This window comes from Camelina sativa, chromosome 17 (assembly GCF_000633955.1).
Source record: "Camelina sativa cultivar DH55 chromosome 17, Cs, whole genome shotgun sequence".
Classification (NCBI taxonomy): Eukaryota; Viridiplantae; Streptophyta; class Magnoliopsida; order Brassicales; family Brassicaceae; genus Camelina; species Camelina sativa.
This window is the reverse complement of record NC_025701.1, coordinates 5,269,388-5,296,647: the sequence shown is the minus strand read 5'-3', so window position 1 is coordinate 5,296,647 and position 27,260 is coordinate 5,269,388. Positions and strand designations below refer to the sequence as shown.

General features: G+C 36.9%; 7 protein-coding genes across 14 annotated transcripts; 1 reads left to right on the top strand and 6 right to left on the bottom strand.

The window, feature by feature from the left end:
- LOC104755445 (GPI mannosyltransferase 2-like) lies at positions 138 to 2,994 on the top strand. 2 transcript variants are annotated; one of them, XM_010477828.2, is made up of 8 exons: positions 138 to 715; positions 805 to 910; positions 1,061 to 1,153; positions 1,260 to 1,455; positions 1,716 to 1,894; positions 1,973 to 2,202; positions 2,280 to 2,455; positions 2,561 to 2,994. In XM_010477828.2, the coding sequence occupies exons 1-8, from the start codon at positions 379 to 381 to the stop codon at positions 2,723 to 2,725; spliced, it is 1,482 nt and encodes a 493-aa protein (XP_010476130.1). In that variant the 5' UTR covers positions 138 to 378; the 3' UTR covers positions 2,726 to 2,994. The 2 variants fall into 2 exon arrangements, with proteins under 2 accessions (XP_010476130.1, XP_019094307.1); XM_019238762.1 differs by lacking the exon at positions 805 to 910 and having other exon boundaries at positions 569 to 715; positions 1,083 to 1,153.
- Positions 3,933 to 7,015, bottom strand: LOC104755443 (serine--tRNA ligase, chloroplastic/mitochondrial-like). 4 transcript variants are annotated; one of them, XM_010477826.2, is made up of 10 exons: positions 6,726 to 7,015; positions 6,492 to 6,640; positions 5,991 to 6,084; positions 5,766 to 5,914; positions 5,576 to 5,668; positions 5,128 to 5,307; positions 4,871 to 5,037; positions 4,630 to 4,764; positions 4,459 to 4,552; positions 3,933 to 4,374 (listed from the first exon to the last, which is right to left on the bottom strand). In XM_010477826.2, the coding sequence occupies exons 1-10, from the start codon at positions 6,934 to 6,936 to the stop codon at positions 4,099 to 4,101; spliced, it is 1,548 nt and encodes a 515-aa protein (XP_010476128.1). In that variant the 5' UTR covers positions 6,937 to 7,015; the 3' UTR covers positions 3,933 to 4,098. The 4 variants fall into 4 exon arrangements, with proteins under 4 accessions (XP_010476128.1, XP_010476129.1, XP_019095357.1 ...); XM_010477827.2 differs by having other exon boundaries at positions 6,492 to 6,637; XM_019239813.1 differs by having other exon boundaries at positions 4,239 to 4,349.
- On the bottom strand, positions 7,076 to 10,784 carry LOC104755442. Of its 2 annotated transcripts, XM_019239814.1 has the most exons (5): positions 8,926 to 10,784; positions 8,470 to 8,743; positions 8,204 to 8,368; positions 7,957 to 8,108; positions 7,076 to 7,764 (listed from the first exon to the last, which is right to left on the bottom strand). In XM_019239814.1, the coding sequence occupies exons 1-5, from the start codon at positions 9,190 to 9,192 to the stop codon at positions 7,675 to 7,677; spliced, it is 948 nt and encodes a 315-aa protein (XP_019095359.1). In that variant the 5' UTR covers positions 9,193 to 10,784; the 3' UTR covers positions 7,076 to 7,674. The 2 variants fall into 2 exon arrangements, with proteins under 2 accessions (XP_019095359.1, XP_019095360.1); XM_019239815.1 differs by having other exon boundaries at positions 8,470 to 10,784.
- On the bottom strand, positions 11,313 to 13,748 carry LOC104759179 (F-box/LRR-repeat/kelch-repeat protein At1g09650-like; the record flags this gene model as incomplete). The annotated part of the gene is made up of 2 exons (XM_019238846.1): positions 11,313 to 12,807; positions 13,499 to 13,748. Coding segments are annotated over 2 exons (1,137 nt in total), but the record flags the coding sequence as incomplete, so codon positions are not given.
- LOC104755441 (aminomethyltransferase, mitochondrial) lies at positions 17,073 to 19,218 on the bottom strand. Its single transcript, XM_010477822.2, has 4 exons — positions 19,077 to 19,218; positions 18,143 to 18,715; positions 17,920 to 18,038; positions 17,073 to 17,781 (listed from the first exon to the last, which is right to left on the bottom strand). Exons 2-4 carry the CDS (start codon positions 18,701 to 18,703, stop codon positions 17,235 to 17,237), a joined length of 1,227 nt encoding a protein of 408 aa, XP_010476124.1. The 5' UTR covers positions 18,704 to 18,715; positions 19,077 to 19,218; the 3' UTR covers positions 17,073 to 17,234.
- LOC104755440 (glycine-rich protein 5-like) lies at positions 20,065 to 20,714 on the bottom strand. The gene has a single exon (XM_010477821.1). It carries the CDS (start codon positions 20,656 to 20,658, stop codon positions 20,326 to 20,328), a length of 333 nt encoding a protein of 110 aa, XP_010476123.1. The 5' UTR covers positions 20,659 to 20,714; the 3' UTR covers positions 20,065 to 20,325.
- LOC104755439 (putative lactoylglutathione lyase) lies at positions 22,169 to 24,428 on the bottom strand. 3 transcript variants are annotated; one of them, XM_010477820.2, is made up of 9 exons: positions 24,321 to 24,428; positions 23,712 to 23,816; positions 23,492 to 23,616; positions 23,331 to 23,395; positions 23,030 to 23,242; positions 22,906 to 22,953; positions 22,703 to 22,810; positions 22,447 to 22,599; positions 22,169 to 22,332 (listed from the first exon to the last, which is right to left on the bottom strand). In XM_010477820.2, exons 2-9 carry the CDS (start codon positions 23,810 to 23,812, stop codon positions 22,291 to 22,293), a joined length of 855 nt encoding a protein of 284 aa, XP_010476122.1. In that variant the 5' UTR covers positions 23,813 to 23,816; positions 24,321 to 24,428; the 3' UTR covers positions 22,169 to 22,290. The 3 variants fall into 3 exon arrangements, with proteins under 3 accessions (XP_010476122.1, XP_019095326.1, XP_010476121.1); XM_019239781.1 differs by lacking the exon at positions 24,321 to 24,428 and adding an exon at positions 24,202 to 24,269; XM_010477819.2 differs by lacking the exon at positions 24,321 to 24,428 and having other exon boundaries at positions 23,712 to 23,943.

Sequence of the window (27,260 nt, the reverse complement as noted above, 5' to 3'; positions counted from 1 at the left end):
TCACGTGATTGGCTTCGTGACGCGTTTTGTTTGACATGTCTTGATGACGTGGCGCGTTTGGCGTTTTGAAACTGGCCCTTCTAATTGAACCGGCCGGTTCATGAATTAAATCGAAACACTCTAAATGAGTTAGAAGGTTTCGAAACTCGATCAAATCCGACCTTCTTCTCCGACGGCGACGACGAGCCTTCCCCTCTCTTCTTCTTCAGTTCCCTTCTCTTCTCTGCTCAAAATCACAAATCGTCAGCTTTCTTTGTTCTGCCATCGAGAAGCATCTGTAAACCAATCTATCTCCCTCAGATAGAGAAATCGAAAATGTTAACTTTGTTTATTCAGTTTGATTCGTCTTTTTGATCTCGAATACGAGCTCGTGAATCGATGGCAAAAGCCATGGAATCAAAGTCAAGGAAAGAAAGCATCTTGATCAAGTACGCCATCTTCTCAAGACTTCTCGTTCTGTTCTTAACTCTTCTGTGGAGGAGCTTACTCCAACCTTACGATACATCCGCTGCACTCAATCCTCCTTGCTTGAATCACAAAGAAGATTCCTCTCCGTTTCAAGTAGCCAATGCAGTTTCGAGATCACTTGAAAACAGCGTCGTTTGGGACAGTGTGTATTTTCTCAGAATCACCGAGTGTGGTGGGTATGAGTATGAGCAGACTTACGCCTTCTTGCCTCTTCTTCCTTTCTTCATCTCGCTTCTCTCTCGTACAGGTTTTTGAATTTAGATCTACCCACTTGATTCCTTGTCTCTGTTGAGTATCACTTCCGTAGTTTCTGATTCTTTTTTTTTATGGATTCAGTTTTTGCTCCTTTAGTTCCATTGATTGGTCTTCGAGCTGTGATGGTGTTGTCTGGTTACACTGTCAGCAACTTAGCCTTCGTATTTGCTTCTATCTATTTATTCAGGTACTTCTTTGACCTTCATCATACACATAAACTTTATGTCTGTAATTAAGTCTAAGTCATGAGTCTTTTGAGCTCTACAAGCTTAACATTTTGTGTATAAGTGGCAATCAACTCGATTTAGAAGTGTCTTACACCAGTCGTTGCTAACAGGGTTTCAGTTATTATCTTGAAGGACACTGAGGCATCATTCAGAGCTTCAATTATCTTCTGTTTCAATCCGGCCTCCATATTTTATTCGTCAATGTAATGATCTCTCTTAAGTTTCATTCACTGAAAGTGAAAGTGTTCAATCTTATTAGAGTGGTGTAACTGGTAGCTGAAGACCAAACTGTTTCTTTGTGACTTGCAGATATTCAGAAAGTCTGTATGCTCTTTTTTCTATTGGAGGTGTGTATCACTTGTTATCTGGTGCCAGCAATGTAGCCGTTCTCTGGTTTGCACTTTCTGGCTGTGCAAGGTCCAATGGAGTTCTTAATGCTGGTTATATCTGTTTCCAGACTATGCATCGAGCATATGAAGCTTTATATCATAAAAGGCGCATTTATGTAAGTTATGCATATTTCAAAGTTTGAGAAATTATCACTGCAATTCAAACATTGAGACTTTGTTTGTAGCATGCTTAGTCTGGATCATTCTATTTCCTAAGTTTAAGGTTGCAATGGATGAGTTTCTTGATTTAGTATCTCTCAAATTGAAGCTGCTTGGTTAATCATGTAATCTCTGAATGATTTAAAGCCCATCTGTTTAACTTGCTGTCAACTCTTTAAAGGTATTGGTAGCCATAATGATATGTCTCGCTACCCAGTTGACTATGCAGGTTTTGGTGGCTGGACTTCTTAGATGCGTTTGCATTTGTCTTCCTTTTGTCGCGTTTCAAGCATATGGATACTATAACATTTGTCATGGACACACGCTTGATGAAATGAGGCCTTGGTGTAAAGGAAGGATACCTTTGCTGTACAACTTCATTCAGAGTCATTATTGGTAACTACTTTGAACAACAACCATTTCTCGTTCTTGCAAGTTTTCTTTCTTATATTTTGAACCTTTATTTTCTGACAGGGGCGTAGGTTTCCTTAAATACTTTCAGTTTAAACAGCTCCCAAACTTTCTTCTCGCAACCCCAATTCTCTCTTTAGCTGTGTGTTCAATTATGAGTTACATGAAGTCTCGACCTGAGCTCTTCATTTCATTGGGGTTTCAAGCTACAGATAAAGAAAAGAGATCTGCTGCAAGGCTTTATTCTTTGAAGGATGCTCTTGAACCAAGTGTTAAAACTTCAACAAATGAAGGTACCATTTTCTTCGTTATGTTATATAATAGTTCCAAACTTAAAACGTTGATGGATCCTCTCTATTTTCCTGTGTAGGAAACCGTGACATTAGGCAGCGGAAACCTAGCAGTAAGAAGGATGTGACTGTGACCAGAGTGGCTGCAGAATCCAGCTCTCCAGAAAAATCGGGATACTTTTCAGCTGATGTCTTCCCATTTATCGTGCACTTGGGTTTAATGGCAACCACGGCGTTCTTCATCATGCACGTTCAGGTTACAAATCCTCAATGGCATAAACAGAAATATAATAGACAGAATTTTAGATGAGACGAAGGTTTTACTGAGACTGTCCTCACGTGTGTTTTGTGGTTATTACAGGTTGCAACACGGTTCTTGTCAGCAAGCCCACCTCTTTACTGGTTTGCATCGTATCTGATTGCATCTCCAAAACATAGTAAATGGGGATACTTGATATGGTCATATTGTGCAGCCTATATACTTCTTGGCAGCTTGCTCTTCTCAAACTTTTATCCCTTCACTTGAATTCATGGTTTTGTCAGCGCATCTGTTGGTTGTTTTATTAGAGTACCGACACACGGGCATAAGTTACCGGGTGTCCAGTCATGTAAATGCAGAGAACCAACCGGTTTTGTTGTTTCTACAGGATTTTAGCCAATTAGTATAAGTTTTTTTGTTGTGCTCAGTGCTCACTGTGATCTCAATTGGCAAGAGAATGATATGTTCTTATTGGATGTTTTGTGAAAGATTTGACATTGAGGCGACTGTTTCATTATAAAATCGAGTTTGATCCATGGAAGTGTGGTGTTATTCTCTTTGTTTTGATTCTTCATTTATCTCTGAACGAAAATGCTTCAACTTTGTTCCTAACAGCCTAGAGTTCTACTGTCCTAGAGTGGATAACACAAAAGAAAACTCATACCGTTTTAAGCTTGTGAGAGACCAGCACGTTGTTAAAGATGAGGAGCATAAAACGGCACGCTGTCTAAGTAATAATATCCCACATCGCTTGGTTTAGAAACAATGACTGGGATTGCAGGTGTATAAATAGAGGCGTACCTGGAACGAGCAAATTACTTACCTGGACGGGGTCAACTCGTGATCAAGAAGACGAGTGGCCTAGGCTAGTGACCTCCATTGCACATTAAGGAGGGGTGCTTAGCTTAAGGTCTTCCCATGAGGAAGAGCCTACGTCATTATTTGTGGCAGGGGGGTTTGCGTCCGCGCAGCCCCTACCATTATAAGTCTTAATCTTCATATATTCTAAACAATAATAAACTAACCTAATATGTCGGCATAATATTAATGTTACGAGAGCTTATGTTTATTTTGCTCTAGGTACGGTGTCCCACATCGGAAAGAGGAGTCAACTTGATGGGTTCGTTCGAGTATAAAAGAAAGAGGGTTTCGTTGAATGAAAAGCATCTTTGCGCTTGGGGCAATGACGCAGCCACTGAAGTCTTAACTGAGGCGCGTCTATTGCTGGTTGAAAACTATTTCCAAACCCCCTCCCGGGTTCCAAGCTTGTCTTGGTCCCTCGAGAATTTCTGGAAGGGCTCCCTTCGGGGTAAAGCCCTACAATTTTCTAGTTCAACTTTTTTCAATCAATTAACTTTTTAACTCAATCATCGTCACTAGAATCCAATAATTTTGTCCCTATTAATTTATTCACATGGCTAAATAGTAAATACTACTGATTGTTTTCCGAATTCGTCAACAAAAAAACACAGAATTTTGAAGTTTTAAGATCGGTTAAATAATGATATAAATGGTGTGTTATGAGTTACATGTAATGAAAAAGAACACAACAAAACTCAGTGCCTGTGAACTGTATGATGAACAAACCTCAAGTACAAGAGGAATAACAGTAAGAAATTGCGAAGAGCTAATCATCAAAACTACTTGAGCTTCGGTTTGATGAGTTCGATGCCTCCCATGAAAGGCCTAAGAGGCTCAGGGATCACCACGGATCCATCTTCTTGCTGGTTATTCTCCAACAAACACACCATCATCCTCGGGACCGCACACGCCGTTGCGTTTAGAGTGTGCACAAACTTAGTAGCTGGAAGGTTTGCTTTGCCTTTCTTAGGACCCGTCTGAAGTGGTTCAGATGGGCGGTATCGTATTCCCAGTCTCCGGCTTTGGTAATCTGTGCAGTTCGATGCGCTTGATATCTAGTTCATAAGTTAGAACAGCAAACTCAGAGGCGAAACTAAGATTTGAAGCTAGTGGTCCGACATAAGAGTTTGTTTAATTACCTCGCCAAAACGTCCAAAACCAGGCATCCATGCTTCAATATCAAACTTACGGTAAGCAGGAGCGCCTAAATCCGCTGTGGCCATATCCAGTGTTCTGCAAAAATAAAGTTAGATTTCCGGAAGACAAAAACTGTGGTGAGAAAAGATCGGGTTCAAAATGTAGTTTCTTACTTGAAGTGCAATCCTAGAGAGGTGAACAAATCCTCTTCAATCTGAATGAGTTCGTGGTGAAAGAATTCACTATCTTCAGGTCGGCATATGACGAACATCTCTGCTTTGCTGAACTGATGAACGCGATAAAGACCTCTGCAAGAATTGAGAAAGTACGGGTGTTTTAAGTACCTCTGTGTATATAGAAAAAAACCAAGAACATGCACATGCTTCATGGAAGAAATACTTTAGTCTAACTTACTTGGTGGCGGCACCAGCTGCACCCGCTTCAGTACGGAAGCAATGAGAGAATGCTATATATTTTAAAGGTAATGCTGATTCAAGAAGAATAGAGTCCATGTGGATTCCTCCTAAGGGGATTTCAGCGGTACCAATGAGACATTGGTCAGTTCCATCTATAGAATAAACCTATCCAGAAGAACAGAAACATCATTGGCAAAAAAACAACAAAGAAAAAGGTTTACTTATCAAACAGAGTAAACAAACAAGTGCCGAAACCTGAGTATTATCTCCACGAGGTTGAAAACCGCATTTCTCAACAATAGAAGATCTCACGATTTCAGGGGTCGTTAGGGGCGTATAACCCTTCTTCATGACTTGTGATAATGTCCAATTAAGAAGGGCCATCTCCAATAAAACTGCTTCATTCTTCAAATAGAAAAACTTTGAACCACTAACCTGCAAGAGTGTAAATAACAAGGAAGTTACTTCAGCTCATCTCCTTGGTTAAAAAAAACAGAAAACCAAAAAAATTGGTCATCAATCTAATGCGTAATAGAAGGAGATAATCATTCACCAACTTAACTGAACTCTACTAATTTTTTAAAAGTAATTCATGCTTTATTTTTCATATGATCGAAACATCTTTTCCCAATAGCTGATGTCAACGGTGATCCAACAACCTATAAGTATGCTTTGGTATCTATGAATAAGAAAAAGTGTATACCTCTGCAGCAGAGTCAAAATCAATAAGATCAAGATCCTTCCCAAGCTGAAGATGGTCCTTGATTTGAAAATGAAACTCACGTGGACAACCAACCTACAAAAAAAATTATGAATGTGTTTAGAAAGACCTGTCACAGCAAAATGGCCGTAGTCAATGCAACAGGTGAGGGAGTTATGAACAAACTAACTACCTCCTTTCTAATTGCCGATGAATCCTCTCCTCCAACAGGAACATCAGGGTGAGTCATATTGGGTATAGACTGTGCTACATGTTGCAGCTCATCTTTAAGCTTCACGAGGTCTTCTTCCATAGACACAAGACTTTCCTTGAGACTTTTACCTGAAGACGAAATTGCTTTATTATCTCTTAGCAAAAAAGACAAGACTGACAAACAAAATGGATTCCTCATATTTACCTTCTTCTACTAGTCTCTCACGTTCAGACGGCTCCAGCTTCCCTTTCATCTTCTTTGCAACATTGTTTCTTTCCTCACGAAGCCTCTCAACTTCCTGCTATCTGCAATCGTTCATTAGCTGAACCGAGACGATAAAAAAAGAAAAGAAAAAAAACAATTCAATTCAAAAATCTCTCAAATCTAGCCAGAGACTAAAACTAGTCTTTGTCACCAACACTCCATGATTATCCCATCCAGAAACTAACAAATAAGTTCTTCCTCAAAGTAGCTGCCTTTACATGTTTCTATTACTAAGAATCCCAAATTAGAAATTGAGCTGATTGCTAAACAGGTTCAATCCTCAAAGTAGCTAACTTTACATGTTTACTAGGTAATAACAAATAAGTTCTTCCTCAAAGTAGCTGACTTTACATGTTTCTATTACTAAGAATCCAAAATCCGAATTGAGCTAACTGCTAACAGGTTCAATGAGAGAGCAGAGTAGAAGATAAGATATATAACCTTTTGGAGATTGACCATGTTCTCGTAAAGCTCAAGCACAACATCCAAATTAGCATTAGAGTTCCTGTTCTTGATGTTGATTTCGACTGCTTCCTTATTATCCCTTATCCATTTGAAATCAATCGACGCCTTCCACTGAGGCCTCGCTACTACCAAAAACGAGGAGCTTTCAGACACATTCAAAAACCAATGTAAAAATTTTGAAAAAAGGTAAGAGAGCGAAAACTGTAGTACCGGAGGAGACGGTGGTCTGAGTGGCCGGAATATCTTGTACGGTGGCGGAAGCGGAGAAGGCTCTGACTAAGAGAGGCTTATGTTGTTGAAGACGGCGGGAAAACAAACCTAGGGTTAAGGTATTGGGAAATGGCTTGAGGAAGAGGCGAGAAGAGAATGTGGAGATGGTTAAGGGAACCGCCGCGGCGAGTCTCAGTTTGTGTAAACTCATCGCCGGAGAGCTTTCTCTCTGCTGACAAAGAAGACCACGACGACGATGAGATTTTTAGTTTACGGATTTCTAATTTAAAACGTTGTCGTTTTGGATATATGAGTAGTGAGAGAGATGACGTGTCAAGTTTGACTTTTAGTTTCCACGTGCTTCTCTTTGATTTGTGTTGATGTTTCCTCTATGAAAACGAAACGTAGACGTTTTGATGGTCTTAAGTCGAAATTTTTTGCCAAGGAAGAAGAAGACGAAGTTGACACAATACAACGTTGAGCTGAAAGAGCCCAAGGAGGGGGCATTACACAATGCATGTTTGTTATTTTTCAAAAGATTTAACGTAGTGAAAAGTTCTTTGAATTATTTCAATGGTTTTTTTTTGGTTTGGTCTTCTTTTGCTCAAATCACAATGTTGTGTTTAAACTTTGGAAAACTGCATTTTTGTCTGGCTACTTCTTTTCTCACTTTATAAAGAAACACTGAGACTACATGAGATTGGTAACTTCCGATGGTCTTCACAAGTTAACCAAACATTTGCAGCTACGTACTAACTTGTAGAACAAACCATTCACCGACACCGTCCTTAGAGAGAAGAACAACACCAAGGGGGACTTCTTATTCAGTAATTCTTGTAATTCTTCCTCTTCCTCTTGTTCACGTTCCCTACAGTGTTATTAATTTTTCATATTCATAAGAAAACTCCCAAGATTCTAGAGATATCCCCAAACGTACGTTAATCAGATATTAAAACTTGCCTTTGCTTGATTCGCCACCATGGTAGGAAGCATCCTCCTGACGAGAAAACCGAGCATTTATAGGCAAGAAGTCCAACATCTGTTTGAAAAAACAAAATGCACAAGGGGGTCAAAATTACAAGCAAACAAAACTACAAAGTGAGTAAGGGAAACTACTTATGGGTTAGAGCTTTGTTCTGACTCAAGAAAAATATACTAGTAGTTAAGACAATGACAAAAATCTATTGATACAATAAGTCCTTCCGGTTTGGCTAGTAAGATGTTTCATTACCTTCCGTTGATGTGCTCTACTAGAGAGATGCGTAATGAATTCTTCAAAGCCTTTCTCTTCAACATCTTCGCAGCAAACAGAGCACATCCAGCTGGCAGATTCAGTACCCGTTTCACTGCACTTATTATCCTCCTCAAGTGCCCCTGCTGAATCTGTGGAAAAAAAATATTAAAAGGTAGACCAGTTCAACATCAGATTTGCTGGTTATATATGTCAACAACACTGTGAGATGGGGACAAATACACACCTGCCAGATGATGAATAGAAGACTCAGAAAGAAAGCTGTATCCCTTGAATTCTAGGTAGTGAGCAATACACGGGAAGACTTCCGGATCGGATATGACCATTATATTAGCTGGAGGTGGATTACTAAAGGTATAACGTAAAACACTATCTTCAATGTTTGAGGGTCCTGTTTCAGAAACAGAAAAGACTTGAGACTCTCTCTCTACTCTCAATTCAAGGTCAAATATCCATTACAGTAGAAATGCACAAGGATGAGAAGATATTAACTGTAGATGACTTTACTGTTATCTAGAGAGATTCCACCGGCATAGACTCCTCGCAGGATGTCATTAGGGACGTCTTGTAGTACGCCAGCAGCAGTGATGGTGAGAGGACCAGAGTAGCCACTATTCTTCAAAAACCGTTTGATACTCGGACCGACCAGACGAGGATCATAGCCAGTGGGAACCGGACACCTATTGATGTCCCAAAAGACCGATGTTACAGCCTCAAGGTTTTTCTCAGGACCTTTACTTGGTGGAGTAGGCAACAGGTCCAACAACTGCTTGAAAACCAAAATGCACATCCAATGGTCAAAATATAGGCAAACGAAACTAGAACTAAGAAAGGGGAAACTAAACTACTTGTGGTAAGAGGTTGTCTGACTCATGTATAGACTGACAGTGATCAAAGTGTATTATTGATACAATAAGTTTGTCCGGTTTGGTTAGGATTCTTGATTACCTCCTGTTGGTGTTGTCCACTAGAGAGATGCATGGTGAAATTATCAAAGCCTTTGTTAGCAACACCGCTTTGGCATAATGAGCAAAACCAGTAGGCAGATTCACCCGTTTCACAGCACTTATACTCCTTAAGTCCCCCTGAATCTGTAGGAAAAAAAAAAAGGAGTAGGCAGTTCAGTAAACAGAGCTGTTGGTTATTTTCAACAACACTATGAGAGGACAAAACACACACACACACCTGCCGGAAGAAATCTTTCAAGAGAATCATATTGAAGAAGGTTGTATCCCATCTTTTCTAGATAGGATTTATAAGAAGAATGAATTTTTGAATCGGATATGACCATTATGTTAGCTGGATGTGGATACATAGCGATAAACTCAGAAATGAGACGCTCAGTGTCTGTGGAATCTGTTTGAGAACCTGTTTCAGAAACTAAAGAACTAAGACTCTCTCTATTCATCAAGAGAAAAAAAAAATCAATTAGTGTAGAAAGGCGCCACAAGGATGAGAAGATACCGTGAGGGACGTTGGTAAGAAAGATTCCACTGGAATAGACTCTCCTCAGGATGTCAATAGGGAGGTCGGTTAATAAGCCAACTGCAATGATGGTGAGAGGACCAAAGCAGCCTTTCTTCTCCAGAAATCGTTTAATGCGCGGACCAACCAGACGAGCATCACAGGAAGGGGGAACCGGACACGTATTGATGTCCCAAAAGACCAATGTTAGAGCCTCTGATCTTTTAGCTCTTGTAAGAGGCAACCAGTCCCACGCCTGATTGATAACAAAATGCACATCCAAGTGAGAAAGGGAAAGAGGTTTGCAAGCAGATAAGTTTAGGTAAACGAATCAAAATTTAAGAAATCTCAAAAGATATTATAACATGACTTTGGTTGCTTCCTCACCATGAGAGTTCGATGAAAATAAACGGGACGCGTAACATCATTATCGTTAGGTGGTAGGTCCAACATCTGCTTGAAAAAAACACAAATGCACCATGCATGGGGTCAAAACTAGGTAGGAGTGTGAAAGGGAAACGTAAGAAACTAAATATAGTTGAAGAGGACAATGAAAAAAAAAAAAGTGATTTGGTTAGGATGCTTGATTACCAGCTGCTGATGTTCTTCATCATAGAGATGCGTGGCGAAATTTTCAAAGTCATGGCCAGGAGGATCACGGCAGCATAACCAGCAATTCCAGCAGGCAGATACACCTGTTTCTGTTTTCTCCTCACGTCTACCCGAATCTATAGGTGGGGGGAGAAGAATAAAAGTAGCCAGTTCAGCAACAGATTAATTTACTGGTTAGTTGGACAACACTGTGAGAGAGAGGACAAACATACACACCTTTCTGAAGAAGGCTTTGAAGAGAATCATAGGGACACGGGTGAAGAAGGTTGTGTCCCATCAATTGTAGGTAGCCAGAAATATCAGGGAAGAAATTGGGATCGGATATGACCATTATATTAGCTAGAGCTGGATCCTCATATGTAAACGCAAAAACAAGCTCCGCCGTGTCTGAGGAACCTGAGAAAAGAATAAAAATTCTTAAGACTCTCTCATATGTATATAATGCATATTTATTGTATCGAAAGGGAGGCATAAGGGAGGAGGTTAATTAAACCATAGGGGACGTTAGTAAGAGAGATTCCACTGGAAAAGACTTCTCTAAGGATGTTAACAGGGACGTCTGTTAGTACGCCAGCAGCGATGATGGTGAGAGGACCATAGTATCCATATTTCTCCAAAAACCGTTTGATACAGGGACGGACCCGACGAGGACTAAAGCCAGAGGGAACCGGACACAGATTGATGTCCCAAAACACCCGTGTTACAGCCCTAGCCTGCTTCCTTGTAGCATTCTTCATCATTCAAAAACCTAACTAACGAAAATTCCTGATTTGAATAAATATAGAATATATATATCGATGGGGCGGTTAGATAAGGGTTAAGCATGGGCCTGCAGTTTATATGAATCGGCTTCTTCTTTTTTTGTTTTTGGTGCTTGTAACACAATTTTGGTTTTTGTATATGAGTCTTTTGGTGTTCTTATTAGCTTATATGAACCTGTCTTTTGTGAGATGGTCAAATAATAAACTAACGCAGTAAAAAGTTGTTGAATTATTTCAATGGTTTTTTGGTTAGATCTTCTTTTGCTCAAATCACAATATTGTGTTTACTGCATTTGTCTGCACTTATAAAGCAACTTAAAACACTGATTACAGACTTCACTTGTCGCAAGGGGGAGGGGTTCACAATTGGTCTTCACTCTTAATGGATTTGTAGGTAGGTACGTAGTATATGAATTTTGTAGGAAGAATGTCATATTACTTGTTTCCATCACCCTTATTGATATTTCCTTGATTTGTAGGTTCCCAATATTTGTGCTCAAAGGCTATGAGGTGGATTCCGGAAAGGCTTATAAAAGATGATTGGCTTCTCAAACCTAGTGGAGCTGCAACTCAGGTTGATGAACAGAGAAGAGTAAACCAGAGGAGAAAGAAGACAAGGCAAAACCTGTAGCAGAGGCTCCTCTCCTGCTTCATCAAAATTGGGAAAGTGGACTGGAAACTTCACCTCCAAAAGAGAGAAGCCTAGGGCTGCTTCAGGACCATCACCGAGACCTCAAATTCCTCCAAAAAGGACAGGGAAAGAAGGGTGCCTAATGGAATTATGATGAGTTTGCGCTGCTTGATTAAGAAATTTCCCAAGACTGATGATGAACTATATTTGAGGCAAGTGATCTTTGAAATGAGTACCTTGAGAATAGAGAAGGATATGCTTCTCACAAGCCTCTTAGGTTTTGTAATTGTCTCCTACGTATGGGATTTTGAATTCTAAACGGTTGTGGATCATAAAATCCATATATTTTTGTAAGACTTGCAGAGCAAACTTAGATAGAGAAACGGTTGATGAAAGAAGCAAAAAGATTACACCATTAATATTATCACAGAGTGTTATATGAAAAAAGATATCAAACGGTGGAAACAAGAAAGATTTAAGAAATAGAGATTAAACTCTGGAAATAACAAACAGGATCACCGATGGAGAAATCATGAAAAACAACATCATATGTATTGGTTTGGAGATCAAGTTCCACCAGTGCTTCTCTTCGCTCACGACAGTAAAACAACAACTTCTTCTTCCCATCCAAAAGTGCTAGTGGCAAGAGCACGTGTGTGAATCTACCAAACCATTGAGAAGTTGTAGCCAGATCAATGGAACACATTTTGTGCCATGTCTTATTGGCTGAATTGAAAGACCATATCACTTGGTTGGGCCACTTCCTCTCCGAAACGCACAAGCGGTTGTCGAGGTCGCAGATAGCGATATCTAAATCATCAACATCGGCAAAGGGAGCTTTACAGACGACTTGAAAGGCTTCGGTGTGAAGATCAAAGGATAGAATTTTGGGTTCCTCCTCGTCCTCGCACTCGGTGAACCAATGAAGCGAGCCATCTACATAGACAGGGTCGGGGCAACCAAAAATCCGATAAGGAGAAGCGGGAGAAACATACCTCCAAGAGTTGGTGCTAAAGTCGAAAACCTCGCAGGCAGTAGCCTTGTCTGAAGAGTTGTACAGCCAAACGGGCTTGTATGTGCCCGTGATTTTGTCTTTACCGAAACCAAGACTAGGGACCACGTAATCAAGGTCGTAGAAACTAAATCCTAAGTCGAACATGAGTTGTTGTAGCTTACAGAGAGGGAGAGGGCGATACCATCTAATGGTTGGGTTGACCACAAAACCGGATTTTGTGCGATGGTAGAGACAAACGAGACCGTCACAGCTATTATAGGGAACAAAGAATCGGGTGTTATCGGCATCCCAAGGAGTAGGGATACTGACCGATGATGATGAACCCAACACCAGTGTTCTTAGAGATTCTACAATCGGGTGATCAATACCTTCATCATCATCAGGATATAAAGAGACCATGAGAACATCTGGATTACCTCTTGATTGCTGACCATGTGTTAACTGTCTTCGTTGGAAGAATGGAGAGTCGATCGTTGATTTCCACNAAGGGAGCTTTACAGACGACTTGAAAGGCTTCGGTGTGAAGATCAAAGGATAGAATTTTGGGTTCCTCCTCGTCCTCGCACTCGGTGAACCAATGAAGCGAGCCATCTACATAGACAGGGTCGGGGCAACCAAAAATCCGATAAGGAGAAGCGGGAGAAACATACCTCCAAGAGTTGGTGCTAAAGTCGAAAACCTCGCAGGCAGTAGCCTTGTCTGAAGAGTTGTACAGCCAAACGGGCTTGTATGTGCCCGTGATTTTGTCTTTACCGAAACCAAGACTAGGGACCACGTAATCAAGGTCGTAGAAACTAAATCCTAAGTCGAACATGAGTTGTTGTAGCTTACAGAGAGGGAGAGGGCGATACCATCTAATGGTTGGGTTGACCACAAAACCGGATTTTGTGCGATGGTAGAGACAAACGAGACCGTCACAGCTATTATAGGGAACAAAGAATCGGGTGTTATCGGCATCCCAAGGAGTAGGGATACTGACCGATGATGATGAACCCAACACCAGTGTTCTTAGAGATTCTACAATCGGGTGATCAATACCTTCATCATCATCAGGATATAAAGAGACCATGAGAACATCTGGATTACCTCTTGATTGCTGACCATGTGTTAACTGTCTTCGTTGGAAGAATGGAGAGTCGATCGTTGATTTCCACTGTTTCGATACAGCCTTGAATCTCATCAGAGAATCCACATCAAGTCTCTCTAGGATAAGCTCTACGCAATCGTGGTGCAGCGATTCCAATATACTCGAGCAGCGTTGCTTTTTTTCTTGACATTCTTGATGAAAAAGAGATTATTGATATATACAATATAGGGAGGGTTATGACGTCCTGTTTATAAAAAAACCAAAACAGTAGTTAAACTCTCAAATAAACAAACAGGAAAACCTTCCAAGGAAAAAGGCAAACTCAACAATTTCCTTTTCCTCAAGGAAACAGAAACAGTATCTCTCTATACACTTAAGCGGATCTAGTTTTTCTCATCGAAGAGGTCGGAAAAGCATGTACACTCATGTGATAGAATCTTCAGAGTAATGATAGAGATGTGATACAAAAAAAAAGAGTCAGAGAGAGTTATGCTTAACAGGTGACGGCATAAACCGAGGTGATCCGTGTCCTTCACGAATGCTACTATGGTTGATACAAGTTCATTGTGTTATATATTAGTTATTACTATCTCGTAAATGGAAACTTTAATACCATATGTAATTTACATGTTAACAAAAGAAAAGTAATATTCTATAATTACCATTTTCTATAGAGTTACGGTCTTTCTTGCAAAAAAATTCCTCTAAAAATTTACCCCAACTTGAAAAAATGCAATGCAGCTAGGTTTCAAAGACTTGTGCATCACCAATCGCTTAGAGTAAGGTTAAACTTGTGCATCAAAATATGCATAAATAGAATCATTCAACATATATTATAATGGCAAAATCGGTTACGTATGTTACTTTTTTGTCAAAAAGTCAATCTTTATTCTTGTAAATAAAGAACATATTTTCAATATACATCAAAACAATGTTGTTTAATTAACATTACAATTTTTTTAAAAGTAATTCATGTTTTTTTATATATATACTAGAATTTGTACCCGCGCACGCGCGTGATTTTAATTTAAAATATTTCTTATCAATAGAAATTGTTGAGCTCAAATATAATCATTCTACTTTTGAGTATAAACCTATATAAATACTAAACTTATTTTACTCAGTGATATACAACATATATATTTTTGAAGATAATATTTCTTTGTTATACCTATTTGCGATTTTACGTGGGATTTTATTCAAATTTTTTATCAATAAGAATCATTGAATAAATATATAATTTGAAGATTAAAAGATAAATCTATATAAATGCCGTATTTATTTTACTAATCTATATATAACATATATTGTCTAGTGTCATAATAATATTGTCGACAATCTTCTAACCTTTTATCTATAAAAGAGTTCATTCCATATTCATATCCCATGAAAACATAATTTTAAAAGTTTTAACGTCAATATATCGTTGACTAAATTATGGAGACCATTTAAACATATCGATATCATATATTAAATGCGAATATACAAAATTTTATAAACAGTTTTAATGCTATGCCGCTACAATGAGGTTGTCCAAATGCAACATCTGCCATCATAAAATTTCCGAGTAAGTCAAGAAAGCTTAAATGATGAAATGTTTAAACCCCATAATGAATATCTATTCACTAATCCAAGTTACATATTTTTCTAAAATCTCATATGTTATTTGCAGATGTTAATTTTGTGATGCAACCCCAACTTCGTCTTTTCAAAAAAAAATATAGTGTACTTTAAATATGTTATTTTTGCCAATTTTTTTGGTTAAAAGCATTTGATAATATATATATATGTTTTATATCATGTTATAAAATTGTATCTTCAGTTGATAATATATCTTACGAGATATGCTACACAAATCACATGCCACTTTTTGTAACGGCTTACATATTATTTTTTCCATATTTCCTGACCATTGATTTTGTTTTTTTCGATAGATTATTTTTTATATTTTTTTTCATATTTTTCCAAAAAAAAAAGTGTGCCCTTTACAATGTCTTTATTTTAAAATTAAAGCTTTTAAGTTAAGTAATTAATTTTCTTTCTTATAAGTAAAATTTAATAATAAATCTTTATGGTATATGATTCTTCGATACTAATGTTTCACTTCAATTTTATTTTCATGTTTAGATTTTTGTAAATACAATTACATAACTTGTTTTTTACTCCACCATGCATTAAAATCTTGCTTACATTCTAAAACTCATTAATCCATTCTAATTTTGGAATATAATCATTTTTTGTTTTTATTTTACTTAATTCATTTTTAGATAGTTATTATTTTATTATTTACTAAAAATATATTATTGTTTATACTATTTTAAAATTTAATTAATTTTAATTAATTCATTTTTTATTTATTTTTTACTATTATTAATTATAAATAATAAATATATAATGAATGAATATTAAAATAGTATTTTTTATGTAAAAAAATAAAAATTGATTAGGTGGATGATGATGTGGAGGAAGGAGAAGTGAGCAAAGTTAACTTTTTATATATATATATATATATGATGGAGACTTATTTTTCAGATTGAGATTAATTTAGTGTTTTTTTATTATTAGTTAGAGGTGTGTTTTTTTATTATTAGTTAGAGGTTTTTTTTTACATTTCCAAGGTTGTAACTTTCTTAAAGACAGTCTTGTGATTCTTATTTAATCTTTGATAAAGGTTGTACATTTGGTTACCTTTGGTATGGTTCTTTTGAGAGATTTCTAAAACAGATATTGTCTCTGTTTAGCTTCAGAATAGAAGATACGAAGAAGAAGAGATCCTACGAGACAAACAGGTACTTTCATTTTTCTTCTCTATTCATTAATTTTTTAAAATGGAAATGATGATCATGATCTACAATGTTATCACCTATACATAAATCATTTTAAGAATACAAAACACCTCAAAACTAATAATGTTTACAAATATTAGTTAAAACACTTAACTGTCACATTGTTATTCAACTTTATTGTTAATTGTCTAAAATGTTGACAATTAAGTTTTTGATTCATATTAGTTTTAATGCTGAATGATAATGTGACAAAGTTTTAAATTGACTGAAACTAATGATAGTGTTAATTACTTTTGAACATAAATTGCTCAATAAGTACTTACTCAAAAAAAAAAAAGAGTAAAAGTAAATGCAAAACCAAACACATTTTTGGTAAAAATCACATACGAATATCAAAGTTACTCACTCTCAAACGATAGAATGATGGGGCGGACCCAGCAAAAATTATTGAATCGAACCCCAACCTCGAGCATATTTCACCTTGTTCTCATGCCATTGTGCTATTTAGCCTTTTTTCATAGTGTAATTTTTTTTGATATTTCAATATTACTGGTGGCAACTGCCACCACAAACCACAACGTAGGTCCGCCGCCTGTAGACTTACTCGGAATACGGGTTATAAATCAAACTCTTTGTCTATTTTCTTTTAAATAAATATGCAACTGTAGACTTACTAATTAGCTCCCCCTCTCGAGGAACAACATCAACAGCAACTAAGATAATTTTAGAGATGTTCAAATCTGTAAACACATTCATAATTTGGTCTTTTACATGTGTTAAATTTATTTCAATAGAAATGAAATAAGCAATGCCCTCTTGGCAAGATATCATACATTTTCAGGCCAAATCAGAATAAAAGAAAAACAGAAGTCATTTAGCAAAAGGACGAAGAAGACACATATCATGTTGGCTTGTAGTATTTGGTGGCCACAAACGGCATCTTTGTGATGTTGCCTTCATATGGTTTCCCACGAACCAAGATCTTGACTTTAGTCCCGGTCTTGTGCTGACCTGACTTCACATACCCCATGGCTATGTTCTTCTTCAGGTTCGGGCTAAACCCTCCACTTGTGATCTCTCCAATCTTGTTCCCACTCTCATCATGAACCTCGCTATGCGACCTTGCTGGTGGTCCTGAGGAGAAAAAACCGACCCTTCTGATTGTAGGTCCGTCTTTAAGCTGTTGGAGAATCACATCCGCGCCAAGAAATCCACCTTCGGCTCTTCTACGCTTCCCTATGGCCCATGTGAGCCCAGCTTCAACAGGAGAAATGTGCTGCTCCATGTCATTTCCATATAGACAAAGTCCTGCTTCTAACCTGAGACTGTCTCTTGCTCCTAGACCCGTAAGCCTTATCTTACCCTCGGATTTCTCCAAGATTGCTTTTGCTAGATCCACTGCGTGCTCAGATGGAACCGAAATCTCAAACCCATCTTCCCCTGTATACCTGGAAACCAAAACAGACCCAATCATTACCTATGTGAGCTTCAGAACTCTTACTCATGAGCTATTGTCTACTTGAACCAAGAAACAAGTATATGTTACAGCATCTGACTCAAAGCGATAGTGAGACATGAGATTATACCCGGTCCTGGTAAGGAAACATGTGGAACCATTAATGTCCAGAATCTGGAATTGCCCAAAGTAAAGCTTGCTCAAGTCTTCTTTAGTCAGATGTTGAAGCACCGGAGCAGCCAAAGGACCCTACATCACAAGGTTCACAATCGCAATGTACTGTAACTACGAGTACACAGCAACAACAGAACAACAAATGGAACAATCTTTTAGTTCAAAAGTAACAGCCAAACCTGAAGGGCGAGAAGAGATCTCTCGTCATGGATATGCCACGAGACATCACCTCCTTTGGATTTGAAAGCTTTCATATGTTCTTCAATGTGAGCCAAATCCTTATCCCTACAACCAGCATTCACTACCAAATAGATATGGTCATCTGTCACTTTGGTAATCACAGAGTCATCAATGGCACCTCCTTTCTCGTTCGTGAACACGGTCAAGCTCCCAGTTCCAGGAGCCAAACCAGCCACATCAGCAACCACAAGCGTCTCAAGAAAAGGAACGCAATCTTTACCCTTAAGACTCAAACCACACATATGTGCAACATCAAACAAACTCCCATTTTGCCTGCAGTTAACCGTTGAGTCAATGATGGAATCTTTGTACTGAATTGGCATACTCCAACCAGCAAAAGGAACCATCTTTCCGCCGTGGGCGACATGGAAGTCATAAAGAGCAGTCTTTTTCAGGTCGGCTTCAGATGCAAAGTAGCGGCGTGACACAACCTTCTTGTCGGTTTGAGCAAGACGACGTGTTATGGATTGCCCTAGCTGCCATAGACTACCACCTCTCATCTTCTCCTCAAGCTACATAAAAAAAATTGATCCAAGAACACTCAAAATCCATAAAAATTACATTTTCAAATTCAGTGAATTGACATTGACAAACTCTTAAACTATGAATGAATGAGATTCATGTAACACAGACCACAGGCATAAAGAGAACATTTTTAAAATCTAGAAATCATCAACTAATAAGATTCAGATTCATTATATAACATCTGAAACAATCTGGGAAATCAATAATCGCAATTAGATCGAACTCTTATCTTCACAAAGAAGATGAAGAAGAACAAATCATAAACAAATGTTGTCTGCGATCAATATAGTTAACGATTCTAGGAATAGAAACACAAAAAAAATGAAACGGGTAGTGTAGAAATCTTACAAAGATTGAGACTTTGCCACTGGAGGAGCTTCGTCCAGTTCCAGATTCCTGATACTACTATGTAAGTATTAACTGATGGTTTTGTTGGAAGTAAATAAATGAAATAAATATTGGTATCAATTGCAAAAGGGACTTTATATATATTTTTTCTAGGATTAAAAATATTTAAAATCGAATTAAAAAATATTTAATACTTAAATAAAAATAGAGATTTGTGAATAGAAAAAAATGGGAGGACAAAAGATGGGGTTGGTGGTGGTGGAGTGATCTGATCATCAGCCAAACGAAGAAAAGGCCAAAGCAACCGCATCCCCATTGAGTGGTAAGTATTCTTCTATCTTTATCTTCTTCTTTTTATTTTTTTTTTTATTTTATATCAAAAAATTATATTTCTGATCAAAATTTTGGAGTTGTTTAGACGTTTTTCTATGTTAGCATTTTTATCATATTATTATTCCAAAAAGAATTCAGGATTTTAATATGAATATGGACTCAAATTAAATAACACTTCTTGTCATGGTTTGACTAAGTTATCATGTATTTCAAGAAACATTTAAACCAAATTTTAGAATCAACTACTATGGAAATATGATGCAATATCAAGCTGCTTTTTATAATTTTGTATTGCTTATACGTATGTGACTTAGCATTATGTTTATTTGCGATCTTGTGTTCCCTGCAACCAGCAATCATGTGATCATTGGCATTTCAATCTATTTTCTTTGGTTTTCATGATTTTTGGTAAGAATCTCATATCTTAAATAATATATGAACTGGGAGCTAATAAGAAAATTTTGCAATTTTCTTTAGTTTGAGTTTTTGGTCCTTGCAACCCTTCGTTGGCCATATTGTCAAACCTTTATTTCCAATAATATTCCAATCATATGTTTTAGTTCTTGTAGCTATGGTGTGACGATATATTTCCTGATGAACTTATGGGATTTTTTTTCTTTCTTCAATAAATAAGGAAAAAAACAAGTAATGCCAGTAAGAGAAACGTTGCACAGTTGCACCATTTAATCATAATTATCAACTGGCGTACGTTACACAAAATACGATTACTATAGCATTACCGCTAGCTAGCTAGTAGCTAAGACGTTTTTGATTCAAATATTGAAGCTTAAATAAAAGTTGAAATCCGAAGATTGAAGGTAAGCTCTAAATTTATTAAGACAATGAAAGTGACTTAATTAGTATAATAAGCTGAGAAATTAATGAGCTCCTCACACACACTTGACAGTTTACACGTTCAAGGAAGGCCACCACCACTACCGAGTCCGCCACCGGCTCCCCCGCCGAAACCGCCTCCACCGAGGAGTCCGTCACCACCACCACCAAACCCACCACCGCCCCCTCCACCTCCACCTAACCCTAGTCCAGCTCCGGCACCAATCCCAAGCCCACCAAGACCAGCTCCACTACCAAGGCCAAGCCCTAGGCCACTACCGCTATCGCCGCCTCCGAGGAAAGATTTATCATCCTTGAATTGGGTATCACCGGACATAAGTTTCCTAGCACCGACATTGGCACAAACAAGTGCAATGAAGAGAAGCACAAGAAAGTGAGTAAATGTGCCTTTCATGTTTTGCTTTTATGGTCAAGATTCTTTTTGTTTATGGTGAATCACAGAGTTGTGTTACAAGCCTATATATAGGCAGTTATGAATACACACACACACATATGTAATGTTTGTGTGCAATAAATGCATATAAATTTGGATCTATGACAACCTATGTATGAGTACAATGTAGCGTATATAAATTAGTCTGCTGAACATGTCCAACAAATGTATTTGTATACAACGAGATTTAACGTAGCATCAATCGACTTTATAGAATCTTGTAAAGTAAAATCGTCGTAATGCATGGAAACGTTATCTTAAGCAATATAGATATTTTATCAAACTTTCAGTACAATTGATCTCTTTATACGATAATCATATGTTTTGGGAATCAATGGGAAATCAATGGATTGACTTATATCTCTCATATATTAGTGTTAGTAATAGTATCATTTCACAGTCCATGTGAGATTCCTAACAATCCTTAATTCCTAATATATGGATGTGATCATCATCCCTAGCTCATATATAAACATAACATACATTCTTAAACATTTGTTTTTGGTAATACACATTCTTAAACAATTCTTGTCCAGTAGTTTCATCCTATTGTCATAATCAGTTATCTAATTGTTGCAAGATGCAAACATGTTACCGGATGTTAAAAATGTGTGAATCGAGATGCCGTGATGGTTAGGTAAATAAGAACATAAAAAGACCCACAACCCAACCGTTCTTTTATTTGATAATTTAATTGGGCGAGGCCAAAAGAAATACCACTATACTACTTTTGCGACCTATGAAGATCAGATCCGCTCTAAACCTAAACTATAAACCGAATGACGTTAAGTTTAATTGGTTCTCTTTTAACCGACTGGATTCATATAAACTGATCGAACTTCTGCAGCATCAGTATTCATCAGCATGTAAATGTAGCAAGTGAAAAATAAAGATATATGGTTAAAATTTTTAGTTACGTAGTGGGTAGGGCTCTATATGGAATGTGTATCATAAATGGCTTTCAAAATTCGAATGATAGTTGTAGTACAAAGTGGGTGGATCCATACTCCATTAATATAGCCAACTAATTTGATCTCCTTATCTTTTTGCGGTAGTGGCTGAGTTTTCATGTGACTACATATATTGAAAACGTATGTTGTTACATATTGAATACAAACACATATTGTATCCAAACTGTTATTTTACTCGATCCTAATATAGTTACTACTTATCAACATTCAAACTAACAGTTTTGTTAGGTTGTAGTTGGCTAAGAAGGTTGTTTAGTTCAGTCGATGCATAAAACACACTCTTGTACAGAGTTTAATTTCACTGAAATTTTTATCTAATGCTGCATATAGTTAGCCGGATTTGATAGAAGAGAAAACCGATTTGGTACGGAAAATCATATTCTACTAAACCGTCCATACCGAAAAAACCACCAAAACCTCTCAAGGTGGTGGAAACATTTTTATTCAGGGACCATATGTAGAGTAAAGCTCAAAGACAAAAAGGAACCAGAGCACACATAAACACGACACAAACTAAACCACACTCCTCTTATTTTAGATCAAACACTAAGTCTTACTTTTATTTTACGATCACAATTTTATTATAATGGTTTCGTGATCTCGACCAACATCATCGCTCTCCTCATTCCAGTTCCTTCAGAAAATCTTTGTTGTCTACTAGTACCTGTCATTTTAAACAACCAAACCTTTTAAACACTAAATCTAAGTTCCAAGGTTCCACCGTTTAGAAATGGAATCTTCGGTACAAAATCACTATATTTTTTAATGGATTACTAACCGTTTTCCAGCCATCTGGATCGAGGAATGAGACAATCTTGGTGCCAATTCCAGGAACGGGTCCAGGTTCTCTAGTGATCTTTCCTCCTAGCTCTTGGTTGACTATCTTCACAACCTCACCGCTCTTGTACACATCATCGGTGCCTATTGCAATCTGTTTTATCACATTTAACCATTTAATTATCAAAGAAATGAACACGAACCGGTTTTAATGACATCAGAAACAGTAGCAACAAAGGCATGTTTAGAGTCAAGACCTGTGCATATGCATTGCCCTTTGTGTACTCAGTCACATCGTAGTTGTAGGTCAGCTCCAAAACAATGGATTCGTATTCTTCAGCATATCCCATCATACCAATGGTGTACTGTTCATCCAACAACAACAAGACTAAGTAAGTCACAATGTAGCTCAAAAAGGTAAATTATGTCTACATTACAATGACTGATTACAGTACTTCACCTTGTATTCAGGTCTCTCAATCTTTCTCAAGAGTCTCATCCCGAGGGCCTGCAGGGAATTAGAAGTCAAGTTAACACTACTAATGAATATATAGACATAAAACCAAACCTATTCACTGCATTACCTTTTCATAGAATTTGATGGCGCGGTCGAGATCACCAACACGAAGCATAACTTGACAAAGTGGTTCAGGAGTTGGACCTCTCTGGATGAGCTCAAAAGTGTAACCATCAGGGTCCTTCACAAACGCAATGATGCTGTTTCCACCTTTGACCGGACCAGGCTCCCTAGTGACATTTCCACCCTTGGCACGGACGCTCTCAACAATTTTGGAAACCTAAAAAAAGAGTGTTAATCCATCTCTCCCCTTCACACTCAGGTGCTGATTGATTCGTGATATCCAAATACGAAGTAGGAAGACTTACATCTTGAGTTGAAATAGCAAAATGCCCAAATCCAGTTCCAATATCATATGAGCTAACTCCATAATCTGCAAAACAAAGAAATGAATATGAATCAATGAATTTTGAAAGATATGAATATGAAAGAATGCTAACAGGGAACAGAGAGTGAAAGAGGGACATACTATAAGTCAGCTCCACAACAAAGCTGGATGTTTCAGGTCCAAAACCCATAAAAGCATTAGAATACTTCTCATCAGGGATATCTCTTTTCCTCAACAGCTTCATACCAAAGCAGTCAGTGTAAAACCTGGTGAGAAGTAAACAACATCATCAGATACTCCAGTCACATCAAAAACGAAGTATCATAATGGTATCACAGCGGAAAGAGATAAAATGACATACTGAATGGTGCGATCAAGATCACCAACGCGGTAAACAACATGGAGAAAACGACGGTTATCCTTCTTAGGCCAATCCATCACGTCAGAAGAAGCCTCAGCCATATTTCTAAAAACAAAACTTGATTCAGCTGCTATCATTGAAACAAAGTGTACACTACAAATCGACACAAAATAGTGACACAGCCTCAACATGGAAGCGCAAGGAATCTCATTCATGTTCCCACCCCCCCTAAAAACTTGCTCTCTCCTGATATAAAACACAGTTAAATCCTATAAAAACATATCACTAATCTCAACAACACCATATTGCATTTACAACCCTAAAAGATCTCAACTTTACATACCCAATGAATCGACTAACACGAATCAATCGCTATAAACAAAAAAAAAAAAAGAGGAAATCAATGATCATTGTATAACACAAAGATTAATTAAGAAAAAACAAAACATAGATTCACGAATCATATTTGAAATCAGATCCGGAAACACACCGGATTGATAGAACGAAACTGATCGGTGGAATCAAAAGATACAGACTTTAAAAATCAAAACTTTAGAACGGGTTTAGAGATCATCATCTGCAACAACAATAAAACAAAACAAAACTCACCTGGGAAGAAGATGTACGGAACGGAAAAAACTAAGCCACTCGATTCACTCAAGTGTGTTGGCAAAATCGTAACTTTAAATAGAGTTTGAAGGTGATGGATGATGATGACACAACAGATTGCCGACAATGTTTCTGGTACTGCCCGTGATATAGCGTGAACATCACAGACGCATTACAACCGAGGGATGAGTGTATTATTGTGATAAGATGGTGAGCGACGGTTACGGTTATAATCTAACAGCCCTGTTATGGAACGACGCGTGGCCGCGTGAAACAGGTGTGTTTTAAAACATGCTCTGTACTTGTTGTGTGTTTTCGACAGTCGACACAGACTCAGCATAGAGATGGAATCATGATTCAAGTAGAGAGTCGTGTTTCATGTGATCTTTGTACATTTGCCCAACGCCAAGTCCTACCAAGACATTAGACAAGACACACAAAAAAAAGAGATATTTTAGAATACCTCATATATTATCAATAAGCTTTTTTTTTTGTTTTTTTTTTTTTTGTGATTCTTTGTGTGTGTGGTCTCTCTCTGTGCCTTGCCCGAGCATCGAACTTGTCATGCGTTGCACTGTTAGTACCGTCGCTGACCACTCGAGCTACAAGAGCTAGGCAACACACATACGCACAAAAATAATTTAACTTAAAATGAAAACAAGAAAGCCACATTATTTATCTAAGTTAGGTGTATTTATTTTAGTTTGGTAATGTGTTTGGTCTTTTTTGTCTGAGACGTTCATGAATCATCATGACATTATTATGATTGTTATTGTTACCGAATACCGAGGCCCCATCATTCGGTGAAATGGGTCTTAGCCCATTTAGAAAGTATTTTTTTTACTTTGTATAATACACATTTGTAGTGATTTTTTTTGTATACAAAAGTTTACATACGATAGAAAATTAATATTTGAAGTTTTGATCAATTTCTTATTTATGAAATATCATAAGCTTCATATTTTTTTAGTTTTGATTTTTGAAATATAGTCATTGTTCATTGTTCTTTTCGGCACTATCATAAAGAAAGAAGAAGGCTTCTTTATGCATAAAAAGTGAATTAGAAAGTTGTCTTCAAAATTGAATTCTCAATTCTGAACCATTGCCTAACTACATTATTTTGTTTTTACACTTGTGTTTTAAGGTAGTGGTCTCTTTCTCTAGGCCAAAGTCAACATTGAATGACAAGTGTATTTTTTTAATCCAATTAGTAACACAAAATAGTTAGAAATAAGAAACATAGATTGACACCATAAACTTTTCGTCATTTTTATGATTGATAATCATCAAACGACATTTCTCTTTACACAAAGGTAACACAAAATATTACAAAACAAACTCTTTGTGTATTTTCTTTTAAATATATATGTAACTGTAGATTTAATTATTGCTAGACACAGACAAAAAAGTGTCATGGTTCATTGATTTTTACTATTTTTATCTGATTTTTTATTTTATCTTTAGTTTTCAGAATCTGTTAAATAATATAGCCGTTTTCTTTTCTTTCATATCGTCTCCACCCACATCATTGAACATTATTACGTTCAACTATAACTGTGAATACATTATTCCATATAGCATGTTGTTACTTTCAAATTTGTTCCAAGTTGAGGTTTGTTTTGGTTTAGTTTAGTTAGATAAGAATATAACTGTTTTCTTCGTATTATTAAGTTTTAAGGCCCGCGATTACGATGATATTCAACATCTTGTAAATGATTTAGAATAAAGAAGCTTGTGGCTGTAGAAATTGAATTAGTTACTTTCTATTTTTCTATATCTAAAGATTTAGTTACCATTTTTTTCTGTTGTAATGAAAATTTGCTTGTTTATATTATTATTAAGGAGATGAGCATATGTATATTATATAGTTTAGTATGATTTCACGATTCAAGAAAATGTTTATTACTATTTGAAATATGTAATTTATACCTAAAAGCTACAACGAAGGAATCTGATTAAGATGCCTTAACTTTTTAAACTCCATAAAACGTTCCTCTTTTTCTGAGTTTTTGTTTGTTTGTTTCTACTTTTATCATAAGAGTTGCATATGGATCTCTATGTTAATATGTTTGTATGAACCAAAATTATTTTGTCGGGTGCTTCTTTTGTTTTTTTGCTTTCTCGTTACCCTTGCTCGACAAGAACTTTACAGAGTAGCTAGAAACTCTATAAAAGTGATATATGTAGAAAGAGAAAAATGTATTCATTTTGTCTACAACATGATTTCTCTTTCAGTTTAAAACAGTTACTATATTTTAGTTGATGCTAAAAGATTTAAGCTAACTCGATTGGTTCATCTCTTTTCACAATTCCGAGGACTTCATCCTTTTTTGGTAACCTTTTCTACTATTTAGTTATCTAACTATTGGTTGAGATGATAAAATCAAAATGTGTTAATCAACAAATAAATAAAATGGGCCACCGTCTTGTAAGTTTATTCAACGAAATAATAGGTTGTGTAATTGTATTCTCTTTTTCTCAACTTGTAATTCAATGTTTTTGATGGAAATATCTCAATGACCAAAAAAAAAAAATACACATAGAAAACTCCTAAAACAAATAGAGTGATTCCATAAAAGGGCATTGTTATCTTCTTCACATTTTGTCCACTTTTATAACATGTGGATGTGGTCAACACCAACATTCCATAGCCAATATTAAAATCAAAAATATTATTTTCGAGTACTTTTTTTTAATCTGTGTGTACAAACAATTCATCTTTATTTTAATTTGTTTTCTTACAAAATTTTTGAGAGAAAAAAATAAATAAATAATAATAAACAAATTAAAATGTATCAAAATCTATTAAAGATTACATATAGTGATGTCTAGCTGGCGCTTTATCAGACCTCAAGGGTATTACAGTAAATTCACATTTGGTCTGATGCAAAAGAAACCAGTTTGTGTGGGGAGGAGCGAGCAGAGTCGGTTCACGTGGAA

What these genes read in the sequence shown, in the direction of transcription:
- LOC104755445 (XM_010477828.2), top strand. Translation starts at nt 379, where the DNA reads ATGGCAAAAGCCATGGAATCAAAGTCAAGGAAAGAAAGCATCTTGATC. An exon ending in CTCGCTTCTCTCTCGTACAG is followed by an intron (nt 716 to 804) that starts GTTTTTGAATTT and finishes TTATGGATTCAG; the next exon opens with TTTTTGCTCCTTTAGTTCCA. An exon ending in ATCATAAAAGGCGCATTTAT is followed by an intron (nt 1,456 to 1,715) that starts GTAAGTTATGCA and finishes CTCGCTACCCAG; the next exon opens with TTGACTATGCAGGTTTTGGT.
- LOC104755443 (XM_010477826.2), bottom strand. Translation starts at nt 6,936, where the DNA reads ATGAGTTTACACAAACTGAGACTCGCCGCGGCGGTTCCCTTAACCATC. An exon ending in TCTCTAGGATTGCACTTCAA is followed by an intron (nt 4,553 to 4,629) that starts GTAAGAAACTAC and finishes TTATTTTTGCAG; the next exon opens with AACACTGGATATGGCCACAG. An exon ending in GTTTTGGACGTTTTGGCGAG is followed by an intron (nt 4,375 to 4,458) that starts GTAATTAAACAA and finishes CTTATGAACTAG; the next exon opens with ATATCAAGCGCATCGAACTG.
- LOC104755442 (XM_019239814.1), bottom strand. Translation starts at nt 9,192, where the DNA reads ATGATTCTCTTGAAAGATTTCTTCCGGCAGGTGTGTGTGTGTGTTTTG. An exon ending in TTCTATTCATCATCTGGCAG is followed by an intron (nt 8,109 to 8,203) that starts GTGTGTATTTGT and finishes TTTTTTCCACAG; the next exon opens with ATTCAGCAGGGGCACTTGAG. An exon ending in GTAGAGCACATCAACGGAAG is followed by an intron (nt 7,765 to 7,956) that starts GTAATGAAACAT and finishes TTTTTCAAACAG; the next exon opens with ATGTTGGACTTCTTGCCTAT.
- LOC104755441 (XM_010477822.2), bottom strand. Translation starts at nt 18,703, where the DNA reads ATGAGAGGTGGTAGTCTATGGCAGCTAGGGCAATCCATAACACGTCGT. An exon ending in GATCTCTTCTCGCCCTTCAG is followed by an intron (nt 18,039 to 18,142) that starts GTTTGGCTGTTA and finishes CTTGTGATGTAG; the next exon opens with GGTCCTTTGGCTGCTCCGGT. An exon ending in TGTTTCCTTACCAGGACCGG is followed by an intron (nt 17,782 to 17,919) that starts GTATAATCTCAT and finishes TTTGGTTTCCAG; the next exon opens with GTATACAGGGGAAGATGGGT.
- LOC104755440 (XM_010477821.1), bottom strand. Translation starts at nt 20,658, where the DNA reads ATGAAAGGCACATTTACTCACTTTCTTGTGCTTCTCTTCATTGCACTT.
- LOC104755439 (XM_010477819.2), bottom strand. Translation starts at nt 23,926, where the DNA reads ATGAATGAGATTCCTTGCGCTTCCATGTTGAGGCTGTGTCACTATTTT. An exon ending in CCATCAAATTCTATGAAAAG is followed by an intron (nt 22,954 to 23,029) that starts GTAATGCAGTGA and finishes AATTCCCTGCAG; the next exon opens with GCCCTCGGGATGAGACTCTT. An exon ending in TTGAGAGACCTGAATACAAG is followed by an intron (nt 22,811 to 22,905) that starts GTGAAGTACTGT and finishes TTGGATGAACAG; the next exon opens with TACACCATTGGTATGATGGG.